The sequence below is a fragment of the Harpia harpyja genome, chromosome 21 (assembly GCF_026419915.1).
Source record: "Harpia harpyja isolate bHarHar1 chromosome 21, bHarHar1 primary haplotype, whole genome shotgun sequence".
Taxonomy (NCBI): Eukaryota; Metazoa; Chordata; class Aves; order Accipitriformes; family Accipitridae; genus Harpia; species Harpia harpyja.
In genome coordinates this window covers 10,256,053-10,276,944 of record NC_068960.1, presented here as the reverse complement: position 1 = coordinate 10,276,944, position 20,892 = coordinate 10,256,053, and the positions used below count along the sequence as shown (strand labels likewise).

The window sequence follows — 20,892 nt, the reverse complement described above, 5'->3', positions numbered from 1 at the left end:
CAGGCTAATACAGTGGCTTAGAGAGCGTTTCCCACTCCTCCCAGCACCTGGGAGAGCCTTCCAGAGCCAGGCAGCGGGGGGGGGGGGGCTGTTGGTCTGAAGGGATTAGCCCACCTACATTTTCGTTGAGTAATTATGTAGTTTTTATCTGAATCTTAACGACACTGTTAAGGATAAACGGTCACAAAGGTGGCCTTCTAAGTCACCTTCGGCCAAGAGGCAAACCAGTTCACATCCTCAACTCCAACCCATTGCTAAGGTCAAAGTGTCATGGCTGAAAATGGGAACTCACTCCAGTGTCTTTTCCTTTCGTATCACCACAGCAGACTGCCAGGCCAACTTTCTTTGCCCGCAAATTTGAAGCTGTAGTGAATCAAGAGATAATTGGCCAGTTGGACTACTACTTGTACGGCAACTACCCGTCAGGCACACCCGGCCTCCGGTCGTACTGGGAGAATGTGTACGATGAGCCTGACAGCGTGCACACCCTCAGCGACGTCGCCCTCACCATGTACCACGCGTTCTCCCGCTTGGGCCTGCGGAGAGCTGAGACTTCTTTCCATGCTGCTGGAGACAACAGCTGCCGGTTAGTCTGAGTCTGTCTTTCTTCTTCTGGGTGTTTCAGGGGACACAGACTGGACTGCTGAGCACTGGTTCATCCACTTGGCTGTGCTGGCTGGAGCGTACCGTCACAAACAGGGCTCGGCAGCTGCAAGTGTACAGCGCTTATTTCCAGGAGTATTTATGCCCATAATAAAGCATTGGTTATTCAGGGTTGACATTATGTGACCTGTTCGCTGCACTTTTAAGGAGCTCCTCTCCAGCTTGATGAAGACTGACAGGATCCAGTTGGGCAGAGCTACCCCCACTGCTGTGTTTTCTTGATTAATTTCAGCAAGTATATTATACCTGCAGCTCCTAAACCCTCCATGTGATTGCAGCAGAGGTCATGTTCACCTCTATTATGCTTACCAAAAGCAGAGGACAGGATTTCAGAATTAATCTGAACACAGGCAGGTTAATGGTCCTTGCTTGTTTGTTCCCCTGGGTGCATTCATGGAGTACAGAGAACTACTTGCTCAAGCTCAGTTTGCCTGCTTGGTACAGCTGGCTGTGCCAAAAGTGTTGCAACTGGTGGGATCCATTAGCATCAAATAAATAAAATGTATGTATGTATAACTATATATATATATATATAAAAAACTATATATATCTCTCTCTCAAATAGAAGTCCTTAATTTTTAAAGGGAACCCCCCTCTATATTCCAGATTCCTTTTTCACCTATAAGCCTAGCAAAGAAGAATTCAGTCTAAAAAGGATTTGAAGGAAGAATTCCTGGAGTTAGACTTGCACAGAAAAGGCTTTTTTCATGGTAGATGTTTGCTGCCTGCAAACACATCTGAAGCCATTTACGTTCAAAGCAGAGAGGGTTTGTCTTTTAAAGGCTTACTTTACAGTCTCTTTAATTCCTTCTTCAGAATGTATTTTTTGGACCTTGCCTTTTTTTTTCCTAATAGAAAACACATACAGCCTAAGTCAGCAAATACTGAAGACACTCCTTGTGCTTTGACGGATGGACTTTGCCCTCCTTGTGTTCTCAAGAGGGAACCAAATGCGCCTTGACCTTCCTACTCAGTCACAGAATTGCTGAGCAATGTCCCATTTAGAAAGATGTGGCAATAAGTGATCCAGATTCCTATTACAGCTTTGCCAGTAAAGGTTACCAGTGCAAAGCAATAAAAGATCAATAACAATTAGATAGAAATAATCACTAGTAACGTGCTTTCCTTATATGAAATAAAGGCAGACCTAAAGAAGTCCTGGGTCATTTGTCCTGCAGAGTGAAGCCAGCAGAGAGGATGGGAGCTATGTATAACCAGTACTGAAATAATTTGACTATTACTTTTGTGCTTATTCCTTTTGTCAGTGTTCTGATGATGATTTATATCAATAATCAATTTCATTTCTGGGGAGCTTTTCATTGCACAGGAGCTCAAGGTGCTTTTCAAGCTTGCTCAGATTATAGATAGGGAAGCCATGTCATCCACCGCTGATTGCAGCTGTCTCTGGGATAAAGCTCCTTTACAGTAGGCTGGAGCCTCACGAAACAGTGCAGGGAGGAATTGCAAACAGTGATATGGAGTGGAGGCTTCATTTTCATACCTACCTGAGCCCCCTCAAAACACTGTGAGTCAGCGTGCAATTTAAATCACAGAAGGGTGGATAATCCTCAGGTTTATGATCCACATCTCTTCTCTCTTGATACTATGTTGTCTTTCTAGGTGTATGCATATAGATGCTTCCTCTTTCCCTCTCGTGATTTTGCACGTCTCTAATGCAGTAATGGCAGGGATATATTTGGGCTGAGCACCTCGACAGTATTCCCTTTGCTGTTAGGGCTAACAGCAGCACAAAGTTAGCTGATATTGCAGGCACCACCCCAGCTCATTTCACACTGCTGCAGGCGCTCTGAGGAGAGCCTCTGCTGCTTCAGATCACATGTGGAGTCAATCCCATGCTGCCACCCGCAGTGGCCCAGGAGACTTTTATAAGAGAAGCTGCCTTGCACACTTTTCTAACAAGGGCTAGCTCACAGCCTCAGAAAGCCGTGCCCCCTGCAGACTGCTCCGGTACCAAATTAGACTGCGTATCAGCATCTTCAGTGGAAACAACATTAATGTATGATTGAGATTTAATTTATTTCTTTCCAACTCTAGGCATTTTTAGTCATTGCTGCCAAGAGACAATTTACTCAGACTATTTCAAGGATATTGTAAATATTTGCTGCTGCACACATATAAATCAGGAGGCCTTAGTACTCGGAACAGAAGTCAGATTGTTGCTGGTATTGGCTGCGTAGCTTTGCTGTGTTTTTGCTCAGTCCATCAGTGCTGGCCCTGTTTGTAACCCGTCTTGTTATGTTTATTTCTAAAGCTCTAGAGACTTCCTTCTGGGTGTTGCTGGTTTCGTGTAATGGAAAGTCCTTCTTGGTTAGCTCCTCTTAGTGCTTATGTCTTGAGATGTAATAACTAGCATGAGGAGTCAGACTTAGCTGACTTGACTGGGAAGGTGTGATGCTGGTTGGTTTTACATGTGTTGCAAACACACTTGTTTCACAGTTAATGTCAGTGCTGTAAAGTAGCAAAATATTTGATTTCAGAGCTATGAATAACACGTTTTTAATTATTTATGTATCCATATGTACACAAACATCATTACGGATGTTGCTGAGACAATAGCAGACAATTGACCGTAAAGTTTTATTATTTGAAACCATGACTACAATATCTTTAAATCCAAACTGTAACTGAAGGCTTCCAAATCTCCCGATGAGAGGTTTTTCCTGTTTGTTTGACCTTTTTTCAGTTTATTTTTAATTATGAGTAAAAAATACACAGCAAAAGCAACCTCAAATCTTTAAGGAATGTGAAGTTTATTTGCTAAACTAAAGGAGACCTAAAATGGGGACGGGGTCCTGGTGTCCTTCGCTGCAGTGGCACGCTACAGAGCACTGCCCTTGGAGAATCGGTTGGGGATCAGATTTATATGCGGGGAACGGAGTGGGGCATCAGCTCGCCTGTGCCCGGCCTCGCAGCACCCTCTGCTGTCCCCAGCCTGCTGCTGTCCCACAGCAAGCGAGGGAGGCACTGCCCTTGCCAGGCATCTGTAGGGACTAACCCTGCCAAAGGCAAAAAAAAGAAGGCCACCTGATTTGGAGCAATAGACGCATTTCTTGAACATCGTTTATCCTAGCAAACGGTGCTGCAGCCTAACGATGTGTATTTCTGGGTGGCACTTTTTACCCAGAAGAGGTGGTAAGGGAGGGGAGTTTTCTGGCATGCAGAGGTATCTCCTAAAGAGCTTAGAGCTGCGAGTAAGTTCTAAATGAGCATATATTCTTAGTAACATTTTTTTATGTTTCAGGGTAATTGGAACAGCCTAAGAATATTTGATAATGAGTCATGAACACATTTGAAATCTCTTAATGTACAGTGGTGAATTTTCTAGTTGAAATGAATGCTTTTTAAGCCATTAGCTCCAAGTAAATGGAGATTTCATGTGTCTCTTGTGTAACTGATGAGCGTGTGCGTGTGCTGTTTTACAGATACTACCCCATGGGCCATCCAGTTTCCGTCCACCTTTACTTCCTTGCTGACCGTTTCCAAGGCTTCCTAATCAGACACCACGCAACCAATCTGGCTGTCAGTAAACTGGAAACTCTGGAAACGTGGGTGATGCCCAAGAAAGTCTTTAAGATCGCAAGTCCACCAAGTGATTTTGGAAGGTTGCAGTTCTCAGAGGTAAGTATTCGTAGCCACCTATGCACAATATCACGAGCCTCTGGAGGGATTGCATACTAATTCAGCAGCCTTTGGAAACTGTATTTCCATGTAATTTTTAGGTGAGAGTGGCTCTCTAGCATAATGCACATCCTCTTCATTGAAGGAGATACTGTTGTCAGTTCAGATCTGTGGTCAACCCTCACTTCTTATGTTACTCTGAGTGTCCTCACTCTTGTTCATGTTTCTGCAGCTCCAGATGTGAATGGGGATGTGGTAAGCATTCCTCTCAAGAGTATGCTGAAAAAAACCTCACAAAATTAGTGATAGTCAGGCACCGATGCCACATGTGAGCAGAATATTGATGTTGTAACACAAAAGAGAAAATTCTCACAGCGGTGGCTGAGGTTTCCCAACAAATCCTGTTATTTCTTCTAGGAATTTGTCTCGGGATCTGACACAGAGTGTAAAAAAAGTACCCTAAAATATATCAGGAAAGTTGACCACTAATAGAACCTGACATCTGTGTTCTGTTTTAAAGATATAACTGTCTGAGCAGTTAATTTCATGATTTTTCTTGTTAAGCCACAAATTTCAATTAAGGTATAAAATTGATTGAACAAATGTGTTCTAGTCATTATGGCTAAGTCCATAAATTACTATCTTCTTGGGCAATTAAGAAATGCCTAGGTAGGATTCAGTGTTTTGGTGTGCATGGCAAATCCATGACACTAATGTGCCATTAAAGAGATGGATGGAAAGTGTGTTTCATTTATCAATGTGTCTGATGGTAGGCTTGCCATTTCATGCAGTGATAAATGGTCATACAAGCTTTAATTCTTGTGATTTGTAGGAGTATTTCTGCTGTTTATTTGGTACTTTTAATCTGACTTTTGTCCTGATGCCTGCTCTGGGTCTTTCTTTTGAAAGCAACCGAGCTGGCAGCAAGAAGAGTTTTTTTCTAATTCTGTGATGAAAAGAAATATATCGATCTCTATTCTGGAACTCAAAAATACGTAGAAAGACTACGTCTGACTTCACTGCAGTTGACGGAAAGAAACAAACCTGGGACCAGAATTTACTTGGTAGACACTTGCCAGGTCCCCCCTGGCCCCAGTGCACCTTTTTTTCCCCAAAACTAGCCCTGCGGCAAGCATGAGCCTGACTGATGATGTCCTGCAGCAGCAGTGCCCAGTGTCAGCCTCCCCTGACAGGGGAAGTGGTGGCATGTGGGTTGGCCTCTTCGCTGCACTGTGCCCACAGCTCTGTGGAGTGTGTCGCCCTGCAGGGAGGATCCCCGGATCCCACGGGACTAATGAGCTGCTCTTCATGGCCTCATAGACCCCAGCTGGTCTGTAAGCAGCCCTGTAGGAACTGCTGCTGCAGTGAAGCTGAGTGAGTGCAAAGCATGGGAAGGATTTAATCAGTGGTGAGCTTTTTCCAGGCTTAGGAAACATTTTCTTCTATTTGAAATGCACAAAAAGAGTTTTAGTGGCTGCTTACTTGTTTTCATTATTTCTTCTTGCCTAAACTCTTTAATTATCCTCTCCTTTCATAGATGATTCATATTTTAAAAGACCAGGAGGTACAAAGTAAATAATTTAATCATTTCTTAATTGTTTATTTTACTTTCTGCCTTCCCTTGGCCTGCAGGCATCTCTGCCTCTGAGCCAAATTATTCTCTCTGTTACCCTGGTATAAATCCAGCATTAACCTCTGCAGCTTTAGTGTGTCTGGAAATCCTCTGATCTGTTACTGCCTATTAAAATGCCACTTCTTTGTCAAAGTCCAGCAAGTGTAAGACAAACTTAGCAGTTCAGCTAAGATGAGGGCATCAATGTTCACAGGTTAAGCACCAGAAAAGAAAATTAAGATTTGTGCTTATTGGGACACATAAGTTCTGGTTCTTCAATAACTTTCACCCCATGATCTGGCAGAAATTTAAAACTGAATGGGACCTTTTTAGCTGGGAGCTTTCTTCCCTCTCCCAGCTCACACCAACAGGGCCAGCAGGAAGAGCACAAATATGCTGCATCGAACGTGCTCCCAGGTATATTTGTGACCCTGATGCACGACTGAAATTGCAGCGGAGATGACAGGATCTCTCCAGTCAGCCCTTCTGCGCTCTGCTCTTTTGCTTTGCTGCTCAGACTTTGCTTCCCAAGTAGCAGATTTTGCCATACACCATGTAAAGACAAGTGGAAAAAAATCAGCCGGCTGGACTGCCTAACGGCCAGTGGGGTTAATGATAGCATTTCAATGGCGCACAGCTCCTGTACTCAGTCTTGGGCTGAGTAAAATAAAATAAACTTACAGGAAATCCGAGAGAGACGATTTCCAAGCATGAAACACCCACACCTTCTAAAATTGGCTTGTGCACAATGTACACAGTATGTATCCTACCAGCCTGGGTTCATGGCAACTTTTACATGGAGGGTAGAAGATTGATTTGCTGTACAGTACTAAAAGTCTCACCGTATATCAGTTGAAAACTAACTTCATTTCTGGTCTTGTTAAGACTTGTGATTCATCACAGAGAATAAAATAAACTAGGTGGCAGGCAATTAGTGTGCATTGTGTGAACCTAATGGTCCTGTTTGTGGTGAGCAATGAGACACAAACCCATAATCAAGACATAATTTATCTTGGGAAAATTTTATCTTGGGACTGAACAGAGATAGAAACAGCAGTTTTAAGCCAATGAGAGAGTTCCAGCTTTCCAAACGTAGCCTGTGCACAGTGCCTGCTCTTGAAGCCCAAAATCATGGTGATTAAAATAATGATGTGGAAAATGTCAGTTTCTGTGCCACATCCCTTCATAATTTATCAGATATTCATTACTGCTTGATTCCATCCCATGCTTGGTGTATTCCATTTGAAAGTGAAAGCCTACTTACAATGTTTTAAGGGGCTATGAAAAATATTATAGGACTGTAGTATCTCTTGGCCTGTAAAATCAGACATCTCAGTACTGGGAACTCAGCTGTGTAGAGTTCAAGGGAAGATGTATAAACCTCTAACTAGTGCTTTAAGTAAAAATCCCTTTAAAATACTGTGCTTCTGAAACCAGCTTGTACTGTAAACTGTGCAGCATGGAAAAGTATGTCCCCCAGCTGAAAACTGGACATAAAGGGCAGATGCTGTAAATAGATGTGTGCAGCTCCCTTCCCTTCCCTTCCCTTCCCTTCCCTTCCCTTCCCTTCCCTTCCCTTCCCTTCCCTTCCCTTCCCTTCCCTTCCCTTCCCTTCCCTTCCCTTCCCTTCCCTTCCCTTCCCTTCCCTTCCCTTCCCTTCCCTTCCCTTCCCTTCCCTTCCCTTCCCTTCGGTGCCTGTGGTACGCAGCCCGAAGCGGTGTCAGCACCTTGTCTGGTCTGAGCCCCGGCTCGGGGGCATGCGGGGTGTTGCAGGGTGCCCAGGTGCCTTCCTTTTGCCTTGCTGAGGGCCTGATTTGTTGCACCCTGACAGTGGTGTTGTGACAGGCTCTTAGGGGGAGCAATTGCCACGAGCATGAGAATTGTCCCTTCCTCCCCCCTTCTCCTGCCCTTTGGCTGTAACTTTTGGTTTACATTAGGGAACCCAGTAAGATGCCTGCATAAAGCTTAAAAACCAGCCAACAATTTTGTTGCAGTTTTTCCCCAAAAGCAACCTTGGCTCTTCTACAGTCCACTCTAATAAACCTTTGCACATGTGAACACTTCTCAACATCTTTTGCGCAGCCTGGTGTTGAGCAGTGTCACCTGGAGGTTGGAGCCTGGGGACTGTAACTTGCTGATTTCTTTTCCCAGGGATGAGAGACTAAAGAGGTGGAAATAGTTGGATGTCAGGGAGGAATGTTTAATTTTTGAGTATGAAGTAAGCTTTCTTCAAGGAGTTCTTCAGTAAGAAATATCGAATGTGGTGGAAAGAGCTTCCTTATAGGCTTTTCCTTGCCCAAGAGGGTATAGATTTGTTTCACATGTTGTGGCTTTATTATTTCCAGGTCCCTTGAGCTCCGGTAGGTGTGACATGGCTGCGCTCGGTGAGGGTTGGCGGAGTAGATAATAAGATCTGGTCAGGAAATTTTCTTTCTCAGCTTATTTCCATACATATTCAGTCAGTCATGTCAGGAGAGTACGCACTGACAGCTCCTCGAGGCAGTCGATGCTTGGGTCTGATATCTGGGCTACACTGTCTGGTTTGATTAGCTGGTGTGCTAGGTGAAAAACCTCTGAAATACCAGCGATTCTGCTGTGTTGATTGCAGAGTAGTGGAAGGCTCATTTTGTCTCATATTCTGCAGTGTCATAGTCCGGTAGGAGGAATTTGTATGATGACAGATGGATTTAGGACGGTAGGTTTTTTTTCTACTGGCCTTGTAGCTTTTTGCTTGCAGTCTTCCTGTAATTTGTCTTCCAGCCACAGTGATTTATTTAGAAGGCATTGGGGACTGGACAGTTTCCAGTATAGGTATCAGTGGTAGTAGGTATCAGGTAATTGTTATGTTTTACGGATTTGGGGGGATTTTGGCATTATATTGGAACCACTTATTCTTTTATGAAATAAGATGAAATCCAGAAGAAAAATCTCTGAAGCAAATGAGCTACAATTATTTGTTATGCTTTCAGGGAAGCAGATTCTGACCATACCCATGTGAGGTGAAGATTAGGGACAAGGACAGCTCTGTGTGAGGGAAATCTTCAGTATCTACATATGCTGAAAGAGGGGATCCTGTCTGTGTGTGCATGGGCCTCTGGAGACTGCTTGAGAGAATCCCATGGTTTCTGTATAGGGAACAAATCAACTCCTAGGTCATCTACACTGTTTGTTTGGAGATTAAGGCCAAAGAAGACCTGAAGGACTATGAGGGCATTCAGTACCAGGCTGGCCAAAACATTTATATGTCTCTCCAAGGAATGACATCAGATGTCTGCTTGCCAAAAGGAGCCAAGGGGTTCTCCTGTTCTTCACTTCAAATGGGGTCCCTCAAATCTTTTTGTGTTTGATATTGATCACTTTCGATTTGAGATCATGGGAACGGGACCTCATGGGACAAGCAAGGTGGGCACTTCCTCCAAAAGCAAATATGCAGCCTTCAATACTGTGATCCACCAGGTTGGCTTCTTGAGAATTGGCGGAAGTGGTTTGTTAATGGTCAGCCTCATAAACACGTGCTAGATTTAGTGTTGGACAGTAAAAAGCCTTTCAGTTGGCCTAAGAAGGCCAGTTACTGTATTTTCACACTATCTGTTCAGAGATGCTTATTTTCAGTAGTGTACAAGTATTAATGGCAACAGCCTCTAAGTTTGTATCAACCCGTGGCTTATGGGTGAACCACTAAAATTCATACAAAGAGCATTGAAATATGAAAGCTGCTAGGAAAAAGAAAGGTCCATTAAATATTTACACTAGATTGTGAATCAGCTGCTTTACTGTTAGTTAGTGAATAAATAAAAAACAATGTCGCTATTATGACAGTAAGAAAAGAGTTTACCAGAAATAACTTCCCACATCAGGCAAGAAGGGACTGCAAGGAAGACAGCATCTCATGGATAGAGATTGTAGTAAAGGACCTGATATGACTTGTCCTAAAGTCAGCAAAAGCCTCTTCCTTGGTCTTAGCAGTAGCTGGGTAGGTCTCTACTGCAGGGTCTGTCTCTGAAACGTATAATACATTTTCATGACCCAGGAGATGATGGGTCATATTTTTTTCTATGTATAGCCTGTGTTCAGTCACTAGGCTTGGTCCTTTATTGACTGCTTCCACGTGGAGGGAAAGGAGAGCTGCTATAGCCTGTTACGTCACTCTTAAAATAAAGAAAACCTTTATATCAATCAAAAGTGGACAGTTGGACCAAAAAAACAAGCCTCGCGTTCAAGGTTGTCTCACAATTTGTGTACACATTATGATCTTAGGTTGTGTTGCCATCAACTTTTTTATGTATGCATAATTCATGTCATTAGAGAAATATGGTTTGTGTGTCTTGAGCCCTTATTTGATGTAAGGGTCTTAGATGCTTACAGAGATGATGTTAGCAGCGATGTGGTCTTTGATTTCAGATTGGCACCGAATGGGACGCCAAGGAAAGGCTTTTCCGGAATTTCGGAGGACTCCTCGGGCCGACAGATGAGCCAGTTGGCATGCAGAAATGGGGAAAAGGCCCCAACGTCACTGTTACTGTCATTTGGGTGGATCCTGTTAATGTAATTGCAGCAACATATGACATTCTTATTGAATCCAGTGCCGAATTTACTCACTACAAACCACCTTTGAATTTGCCCCTGCGACCTGGTGTCTGGACAATAAAAATTCTGCACCACTGGGTACAAGTAGCTGAAACCAAATTCCTTGTTACTCCTCTCACCTTCTCTAATCGGCAGCCTATCAAACAAGGTAAGTTTTATTACTTGGTACAGGAATAATACAGTTACTGTGTCTGTATTCACTGTAAAGGCTGCTGTTAAAAATGAAGTAGCACTGTATTGGTAAAGGAGAAAAGAAAAGAATTCTATAGATACTAAATCAGAAGAAACTGTTGCACTAAGACAAGCGGAAGTGTCTGTATCCAGTCTGTAAAACACAGCCACTTTGAACAAAAGGCTATTTATATCTTTAAAGTATGCACAGTTCAGAATCCAGAGAACTTCAGACTCTCAGTAATCTAACAGCTATCATAAAAGCCATCATTTAGAAACAGAAAGAAAAATGGACCTTTCTCTGCTGCTTTTCATTCACATTTGCTCATCAAGAGTTACAGATGTTTGTTATAAAACTGTAACAAAGTCTATGTGTTTAATGATAAACGCATTAATACACAAAATGCTGAACTAGATGAAATTACCCTAGGCCAGAGCTCACCTGACATATTGTCAGGTCCAGGCATTCACTCTTGCCTGATACCTGCCAAAACCTGCTCAGTACATACCAAACAGTTGTGTTACAGAAATATCTATGGATACAGCAATCCCAGTAAGTACGCTATCAGACCCACGCTGACATTTTTAGAAAGCAACCAATTTCTTCCCTGCCACAGCAGCTCTGAGCCATCCGAATACAGAGGTCATTCTCGGGCTGGCAGCATCTACAGGCTCCAGCAGCAGTTTGCACTGGCCTGGGCATTGTTAGAGCATTAGGGGCTTCAGCCAGTGCCAAGGGCACTGGGCTGGGAGAAGAGAGAATGCTTTGTAGCCATACCTGTTTCCTTATTCAGTAAGATCAAAACAAGTTTGTTGCTATGAATATCTTTACCATTCCTCTTAATGTGCTCAAGTGCCTCCATCTGCCCAGTATTAATATTCATAACTTTAGACATCTTAAATTTGCTAGATACATGAATGATCCTATTAAGTTTTCAGAAGTTCTTTTTCCTGACAAGGCAGCAAATAAACTGAGTCAGGCATTTACCTTCCAGCATAATGTGCTGCTTCTGTAATGCAAACACCACCAGACAACTGCTGAGAGCTAATGCGGCCCTTATCTTGCTCAACAGGAGCTTGATTCTACATATTTCTCAGCAGAAGAGCTAACTTACTGATTTCTTCTAACATTTGGTGGCATCGTTTCTTAAGCAGAAACTAAACTACCAACAACCTGCTGCTGTTATTAGCTAATAGGCAATGATAAATTGTGAAGAAACAATGTGTGGAAGGAATACATTTTTAAAGTTTGAGGCAACCTACTTCTAAATGCAGCTGTTACTGATCGTCTCCTGGAAATTAATGAATTCCATGTTCTTTGGTAATTTAACAGGTAAGGCATAAATTGGATGGAAAATGTGGCATGTAGCCAGCAACCTTGCTGCTTTTCCCTATAACGTGAGAGTCCTGTGGACAGTTAAGCACGTCTCAGACTTCAACCATGACCCCACACTTTATGGTGTAAAGGCAAAACTCCCTTTGGTCCAAACTCTGAATCTGAAATAATTCCACTGAAATTATGGAGTTACGCTGTATTGCCCATTGATACACAGGGAGAAGATCTGGCTCATATTTTTTGTTAAAGAGCCCTGTTCATTCATATGGTAACTAGAACCTACTATTGGAATGAAGTATAAAGCTTGGGAACAGTATTATCTAGGAAAAAAGCCTCAGGAGTGATTTGCTACTGATGATGTGATGTATAATCTCCAGATGTCTGAGGCATGAAGGTAAAGAAGAAAATTAATTACAGGGGCAGATAGTGACACTCCACTGTAGTTAGAATTGTATTTACAATGCAAATTCCTGTTTGGGTTTTTTAAGGCTTTCTGTCTCAGTGACACTATTGTGTGCTGTGCAGGCAATTGTCATTTAGCTTTGATTTCCAGCTTTTGTCAGTTTGTCACTTTATTATTTAAATCTATTTTTCTCTGCCAAATAAAGGCATTGTGAGAGTATGACAGAAGAATTAGAACTTCTAAAAGAACAATTTCTGTTACTGTTGTAAACAATGCGAAAGCTGCCAAAAATCTTCTAAAATGGAGGAATAGTATTATTGTCTTAACCCTGAAAATAAAACATACATCAGACATAGCCAGGAGTTGTCAGCAGAAGAGGGGAATATGTTTTATTAGGGATTTCTTTAAAATTTTGTTCTTCCAACCACCCTCCTTCACACCCACCACACCCACCCCCAAAAAAAGAGGGAAAAAAAGCTATAGCTCTGGTCAGAAAGATGACTCTGGAAAGCAATTTGCTACTCTAGAAGCTTTTTGAATGACTGATACATTTCATACCACTTTGCATGTCATTTGCTTAATAATGATTCAGCCCCCTATGTCTCATATACTCCAGACATAGAAACTGCAGTCCACGTAGTTACATACATAAAAATCTGTCCATGGTCTTGTGTGTAATTTGTTTGTGTCATTCTAAAAATCGTTTGCACAAATCTGGCAGCAGCACAGCAGCCACTAAAATCTTGTATCTTGAGAGCATGGACATGGCAACAATCACTATATTTCCTAAATCATTACTTATCTACACATCACTTCAGCGCAGAGTACAACAAGGAAAAGTTGCTTTTGGCTTCCCAGCATCATGAAGGGAGCCACTTGCTCCTCTTTTGAATAATCAAAGTGAAACCTGTTCATTCCTGTATCATGACTCAAAATTCATGATTACAATTCAGAATACAATTCAAGGCCAAGTGCAAGGTCCTGCCCATGGGTTGGGGCAATCCCAAGCACAAATACAGGCTGGGCGATGAGTGGATTGAGAGCAGCCCTGCGGAAAAGGACTTGAGGGTGTTGGTTGACAAGAAGCTCAACATGACCTGGCAATGTGCACTTGCAGCCCAGAAAGCCAACCGTATCCTGGTCTGCAGCAAAAGAAGCGTGGCCAGCAGGTCCAGGGAGGTGGTTCTCCCCCTCCACTCTCGTGAGACCCCACCTGGAGTACTGTGTTCAGCTCTGGGGCCCTCAAGATAAGAAGGACGTGGACCTGTTGGAGCGAGTCCAGAGGAGGGCCACAAAGATGATCAGAGGGCTGGAGCACCTCTCCTATGCAGACAGGCTGAGAGAGTTGGGGTTTTTCAGCCTGGAGAAGAGAAGGCTCTGGTGAGACCGTATAGCAGCCTTCCAGTCCCTAAAGGGGGCTTACGAGAAAGCCAGAGAGGGACTTTTTACAAGGGCATGTAGTGATGGGACAAGGGGTAATGGCTTTAAACTGAAAGAGGGTAGATTTAGATGAGCCGTAAGGAAGAAGTTCTTTACTGTGAGGGTGGTGAGGCACTGGAACAGGTTGCCTGGGGAATTTGTGTATGTCCCATCGCTGGAAGTGTTCAAGGCCAGGTTGGATGGGGCTTTGAGTAATGTGGTCTAGGGGAAGGGTATCCCTGTCCATGGCAGGGGGGTTGGAACTAGATGATCTTTAAGGTCTTTTCCAACCCAAACCAGTCTACGATTCTATGGTTCTGTGAAAAATAAAAAAATCATGGCACAGCCACCAGCAAAGATGTTTTGTTTAGCAGTTTATAAAAACAGCATATGCAGCTAGTTTATTCATTTTTCTATTCCCATTTATTTATTAATTTTGGCCTAAAGTCTGTGCATGCAAGTAAAACCATAAAGGAAAATCAAAAGCAAGTGTTTGATATTGTGTTGAGATATGCATAACTGACAGAATGTAAATTGTTTTAAAAACACAGATTTATTGACCTTTTCAAAACGGAGATCAGATCTTACATGGAATTATTGAGTATGCTGGGAGGTTTGGGGTGTTTCCACTGTAAATGAGGTTTCCAAAGCTGTTTCAGTGGGAAGTCTAGAATCTAATGTTTTTTATCCTTTCTTGCTCCTCTTGCCCCTCCGTGTTGTGGTTTAACCATCCAAATCTGTGTCTATTTTCTCTAGTTTGAGTTGTGTCATTGATCAGGTCTGCCTTCAGTAAATCTTCTGGCTTGAGAGTGCCTTCAAGTGTTTGCCTGGTTGGAGAAAGAAAAAAAGAAAAGAAAAGGAAGATTAAGTGAATTTGTGAGATAAATCATTTGGAGAAATCAGGTTCACTTGCTCCACCAGTGTCTCCTTCCCCGTACATACTGCACAGCCAGATTCTGTTTTATTCTTCTTCTAAATGGTGATTTTGAGTTTCTCACCATATGGCTGAGTGTGTTAAAGCCGAGTACTCTGTGCTTACTGTAAGGACACAGGAGCGCTGCCAAGGACCAGCAGGATGCCCTGGGATTAAATTGTGCCAAGACAGAGAGGGAATGTAACGTGGAGGAGACAAAACAGGGAGAAGATCAGTAGAAAGAAGATCACTAGCGGTGATAACAGACAGGAATGGGAGTTTCTTGCTGCCTGCTTTAGGCAGCCTGAATTTAAGCACAGTTTGGAGACTCGAAGCCAGATGTCCAGGTCCCCTGCGTAGGGACTGGAGAGGCAGAGCCAAACAACAGGTATAATTCAGAGCATTTAGCCAGCAGTTCACAGACTACAATCCAAGCTACCAAGTAGATTTCAATTCCTAAGAAAACAGTGAATTCAGTAGAGGTTGGCTCTGCGTCCACATCATCCCACTTACCCGCACTTCTGCGCTTTACAAAGTCTGTGTGAAGCAGTCATGCCAAGTGTGATCACACATGTCTCCCAGGGGCACTGAGAGGGGCAGAGAAAAAGCCAAAGCAATTTCTTTTTTAAATTTGAGTTTATATTCATGGCAAAGTTTCCACAGCGATCTCCCAGCTGGAGTGACGATAATGAGTTGTCACGCGTTTGATGTATAGTACCTGTTTCATTAAAGCTAAATAGGTTACTGTGAGCCAGTGGGCAGATTCACTTCTGGGGCAGAAAAAGCCCCAAACCTCAAGCTGATACTAAACACTGGATTGAAAATAAATAAATAAATGAATAAGTAAAACCGTTCTTCCTTCAAACAAGGAGGGCAGTGAAGAAGAGCATCCTCCTCCTTTGCCTTAAGAGAGACCTTTCATGTTTGGTTCCTAGCTTGATCACATGCCCCAGACATGGGGCTGGCTTCTGATCTCTGCTGCTCCACAACGGGACAGGGAGCCTTAAACGCCAGCTCCTGGTCCCTGTGCCCTCTAACTGCAGCCACTTCTTTCAAAGGCTTGACAGCAATAGCAGACATACTGCGATGCACGCATGCATCTCAAAGGCCTTTTAACCTAATCCATATTTATAGATCATCTTAATTAAGTATATACTGGGAAACCTTTGTTTTGCCATTGGTTGTTTGCAGTGGCTCAATCAATTCTAATTGCATCTATACGGATTATAAAGTGGGTGGCAACTTGTGTCAGAGCTGCTGTGATTTCTTTAAATTAACCAGAATTAACATGACGTGTTCTTGATAAATGCAATCATAGCAGCACACAAGTGCATGACTGCAGAAGAGTAGACATGCCCTGGAATCCTCATTCCAAGAAAAACCCTGAAGACAGGGATTTGCTTTGAAATTTAGTTCAGATCCAGTTGACAAGGAGTCGATTAGCTTCACAATGAGCAAATGCAGCACTGTCTTGTTTGCTGCAAGACAAAACAAACAAAATGTCAATAAAAAATTACCTCTTTGCCAGAGGGTTTCAACACAATTCAAGTAAAGAAATAAAGCTGTACATTCTGTGTTGCTTTAAAAAAAACACAGGTCTAGCGCCTTAATGTGTACCAAGGTAACCACATTTTTCATTCCTTAGCCCACTCTGTCTAAACTCATTTGCTTTTTCTGCAAAATGAAGAACAAACCCACACAAAAATGCTGAAATCCAAGGCTATGTGGCTGACTGTAGGCTGTGTATTTAGTCCAAAGAAGTTATATCAAGAAAAGTCAGTTGAGAAATGAAGTGCCCTCCCAGAGTGAAAAGCAAACAAAAATGGGGGACAAAAATAACTCATTTTTTTAAAGCTATAATTTAGAGTCAATGGAGTATATTTTGCATTGATGCATGTCCTCCTGAAGTCAAAGGGCTATTTGGATGTGTTTGCTGGCGAAGAAATCTGGCTTAATGTCTGCAATTCAGCTAATTTTGAATTGGTTACTCTAAGTGTACAGATTTAAATGTCTAAACACACATCTCATAGGGGCAAGCCTTACGTTCCTTGTTATTTTTTCATGAGCAAGGACTGAAGTGTCAGTGCTTTAAAAGCTTGCCCACTAGCTCCAGCCTCCTTTTATACAGTATTTCAGGGCTTGGGATCCACACTGTCCCTCTCCTATCCCAGCCCAGTAAGTTATAGAGTCATGTCTCCTGTAGAGACATGGCGCTCTGTCATTCTTCCTTTAAGGCAAAGAGGAATAGCCTACATCTGCCATAGCTTGGATGAGCAGCATCCTCCTTACTTTCTTGTGTGAACTTTTTAACAAAGACTTGGAGGATCCAGGAGAGGGTTCTGGTTGAATCCTCAGCATTTTCTACTGATTGATATATGTAGCTCTGCGCTCAGATTGCTGTTACCCAGCTCTTTATAGGATGTACAGACACCTAACTTGGGTGTTCGTTCTGCTGTGGGGCCAGACAATCCCCTACCAGTACCATGTCAGGGTTTCATCATGTGTCTCACCTCAGAGAAGCACGTTTTCACTGTGTGCAGCAGTAGCCCTTAACACACTGAAAAACATAGTGGTTTGTTCCCTTTAATACTGTCCTCAGCAGTCTTTTATTCTCCTATCTGCTGATATCTGTGTGTGGCTTTTTAAAAAAGCTTCTCTTCAGTCCCACTATACGCTACTACTGTTGTACCTGCTGGCACGCCCTTGCAGCGCAGCCAGTTTGGGAGCAGAGCGTGGCAGTCAGTTAGTGCTGCTGCACAAAACAGCGGTGTGCTGGTGTGAAAAGCACAGCATGTCCGACACAATTACAGCAATAGCAGAGTGGAGAAATGTAAATGCATTGAAGATGCTGAGGTTATCACCTTTACTTTAGCAAAAGCAGCCTACTGACCTTAAGGAACAAGGGTCACAGATTCAGAGATAAAGATGATCTGCTGCATTGCCAAGCACTGGGTCCTACAGTTCTGTAGATTTCATTCCTTCCAGTCCTGATAATCCACCAAGTCCTGAAGCCTGGAACAAGTATGAGGCTGAGCCAGAGAGAAGAGCAAGTTCCATTTCATCCTGTTATTTGTCTGAAAAAAGATCTCTCTTGTTCCATGCACTAAACACATGCACAACAGACTTTAATTCAACAAGCTTTCTGAATTGCCTGTTTCAATCAGATGATCCTGCTAGTAATGCCAACTCTTATTTGTTTGGGGATTTTTATTTAGAATGTTCCTATTTAATTAATATGTTGACAAACAGTCTTCCATATTTAATTGCTTCCAAAGGAGGAAATTTAATCGTGTGTACTTGTTCTGTTTCTTAAACTGCAGTGCTTTGGCAGAGCACACTTCTGACATATGTGCATGGAATAAACTCTTTTTGACTAGAGGTTATTGTGGATATCTACCATGTAAAATAAAAAGAGGGGGTTAGATAAATGTAGGAACAGTTAAGTGATGTATAATGGCGATGGGGATGTGCTGAACTAATTTAATAGGGGATTTAAAGTAATGGACTAACACAGTATTTAACATTAAAGACTTTGCAAATGTAACAGTAGAGTTCGAACTAAATGTCCCTTTTCCCTCTAAATAAATGTACTGATTTATTGCCAGTGCCTGAGATGCTGTCCTCTGCATGGAAGAAAGGACTCAGTGTCAGGCTGCAGTGCAAGCAGCAAGGACATGTGGAAAGAATTGTAGCCGTGAATATGTAATTCCTGGCCTCTAAACGCTATCTGAGCGCAGTGGCTTTCCTACCCTGGAGCGCCCTGAATGGGCCCATTTTGTGTTCTAGACAGTGTGTACGTTGGCAGAGCTAAACAGATCCTCTGTGCTGCCGGAGCGAGGATGCTAGGGAAGTCAGCTGAGAACAGAAAGAAATGGTTGAAAATTTACTCCCAAGAAGCACTCAGCATTTTTGGAGGGTCCCATTCTGATTTTATGACCAGCAGCTTGGTGCACTCGCAGAACTTAAGAAATCAGCCAGCCTTAGGCAAGGGTGGTCTGACCCACAGTGTCCAATTCAAGGTCTTTGAAGGCATTGTCACAGCCTGACAATGATTTTTTACTGCAATATTACAGATTTGTGGCAATGTACTGCATTTTTCTGAGGTAGAAGAGTTACTGTAAGGAAAGAAACCACAGTGCAAAGAAAAGCATCATTAGGAAATGGTCATGATCCATTATTCGGCACAAGAGCTTGAAATATAATTGTAATGAGAGAAGACCTTCCCAGCGAGACTGGAGCACTTCCAGGGATGATGCTGAGGCTACACATGTTTCATCGTGGGTCCGGTCTGTCCAAGGCCATGGCGTTGTGCTTCCAGTGACAGGAATGGCACCACCAGTTTTTGGAGGCAGATTGAGCTAACAAATGTTATGACTTCTCCACAGCACGGCAAAGTTCATCAGTTCAGGAAAAAAAACAGGCTGAGATCTTGGCTCTTCCTCCTAGACAAATCAATGATAGCACTTGGAAGGTCTGATGAGGGTCAGCAGCCTTCTCACACCAAGCGTCCTTGAACTGTTTCCTAATTTCAAAGCACAGCCTTCTCTGAGTGTCCACAGGGGTAACTTCAGCTGCACGGGGCTTATCTCCCGGGCTTCTTCTGCCATGAAGGAGGCATAATTAGCTTCTGAATGCAAAATGGGTTTCTCCTGAGAAGGAGCTGCACATTGATCAGGCTCCAGGTACAGGCAGGAGCTCATAGCTGGGACGCCCTTGCGGCTGGGCCTGCCTTTTTGTTGTGCTGTGCAGAACAGCTCTGTTGTGCCTGGGCGTCCTACAGCTCTGGGGACGCCAGTTGTACGTGATGATAATAAGGACGACGCTACTTTCAGCCTCAGTGCTTCACCCTGCTAACGCAGCGCTTGCAGGGTTAGCATCACGGTGAGTGGAGCTCGTAGTGGTGAGCATGAGGAGCTGAAGAGCTGAGCACAGCCAGTTGTCCTTGGGATGCAGCGTGTCCTCAGCGCTGGGGGAATGGACTATAGCACACCACTAACTTTTACTTTTTGTTTGCTGTACCCTTAGATCCTGAAGGTTTGGGTTGGGTTTTTTTAATGCACTAACTTTTGGGTTTATTTCTGCATTTCCAGAGGAAGCCATGAAGTATCACAGCGGGCCTCCAAAGAACGCATACATGGAGCAGAGCTTCCAGGGCTTGAACCCCGTCCTGAATATCCCCATCAGTGCTGCCCGTGTGGACCAGGCCAAGAGGAATGCGGGGCTCGTGGGCGCCCGGCTGGAAGCCTGGGTGGACTCTCTGGTTGGCAGCGTCTGGTCGGCCATGGACATCTGCAGTGCCGGCCCCACCGCCTGCCCAGTCATGCAGGGCTGCGCTCAGACAGCCTGGAGCTCCCTGAGCCCGGACCCCAAATCTGAGCTGGGCCCCGTCAAACCTGATGGTCGCTTGAGGTAGCATCTGGTATGCTCTCCTCCGGCATAGGTTTTTAAAAGGGAATTTAACCTTGCTCATATATGAACTTCGCACCAGAGTTCAGAAACCTAAGGGAACATTATAGTTTTTTGTTACTTATTGCAATATAATTCATTTAAAAAAAAAAAAAAAAAGTTCTGACAAGGCCTTTGGCACTGCCCTCTCCATCAGCTCTGTCAGGAGCAGCTTTGGTCATCCCGCAGCCTCTGCTGTCCCGTGCGTCCCCAGCTGTACCGCATGTACTGCACAAGCTGCCTCTGCGGGTTTTGAAACAGTAGCAGCAAGCCCTGGAGAGGGCAGTGAAGGAGCAGCTGCTAAAAGTGTTTTTTAAAAATAAATTTGTCTGTACCTCTGCTGTTTCATAGGCTTTCATTATTTTGCTACCATGAATAAATCACAGCAAAATTCCCTTCTGCTTAGGCTTCCTGGGGAGGTTGGTTACTCCAGGCTAGAGCCTGTATGGCCACATTACCTCACAGAATGTGAAATAATTATGGTACACCCTCACTTTTTTTTTTTTTTTAATAACACAAAGCTGGACTCAGCTAATGTCTGTTGTTATCCTAGTTACAGAAAACAAGCAAAAGCAGAAACTTTCAGATTATTTTCAGAGATTTTTTAGACTAATTTCATGATAAACTCTAAATGGAACCAGTGTTTTGCTATATTAGTCTTCCATGTCTCATCCAGTCAGGTTCAGGGTCTGAGTGCTAGGAGT

General features: G+C 43.3%; 1 protein-coding gene and 1 long non-coding RNA gene across 3 annotated transcripts in view; one reads left to right on the top strand and one right to left on the bottom strand.

The window, feature by feature from the left end:
• XYLT1 (xylosyltransferase 1) overlaps window positions 1–20,529 on the top strand; it is a 205,014-nt gene extending 184,485 nt beyond the window's left edge. For both annotated transcript variants that reach the window (XM_052772962.1, XM_052772963.1), the window contains 4 exons: window positions 324–586; window positions 4,107–4,302; window positions 10,316–10,649; window positions 19,834–20,529. In XM_052772962.1, coding sequence (XP_052628922.1) covers window positions 324–586; window positions 4,107–4,302; window positions 10,316–10,649; window positions 19,834–20,156 — 1,116 coding nt within the window. In that variant the 3' untranslated portion in view covers window positions 20,157–20,529. The remainder of the gene's footprint in view (window positions 1–323; window positions 587–4,106; window positions 4,303–10,315; window positions 10,650–19,833) is intronic.
• LOC128134812 (uncharacterized) lies at window positions 14,365–16,219 on the bottom strand. The gene is made up of 2 exons (XR_008232834.1): window positions 15,257–16,219; window positions 14,365–14,657 (listed from the first exon to the last, which is right to left on the bottom strand). It is a non-coding gene; the product is annotated as an uncharacterized LOC128134812 (long non-coding RNA).
• Window positions 20,530–20,892: the final 363 nt, after the last annotated feature.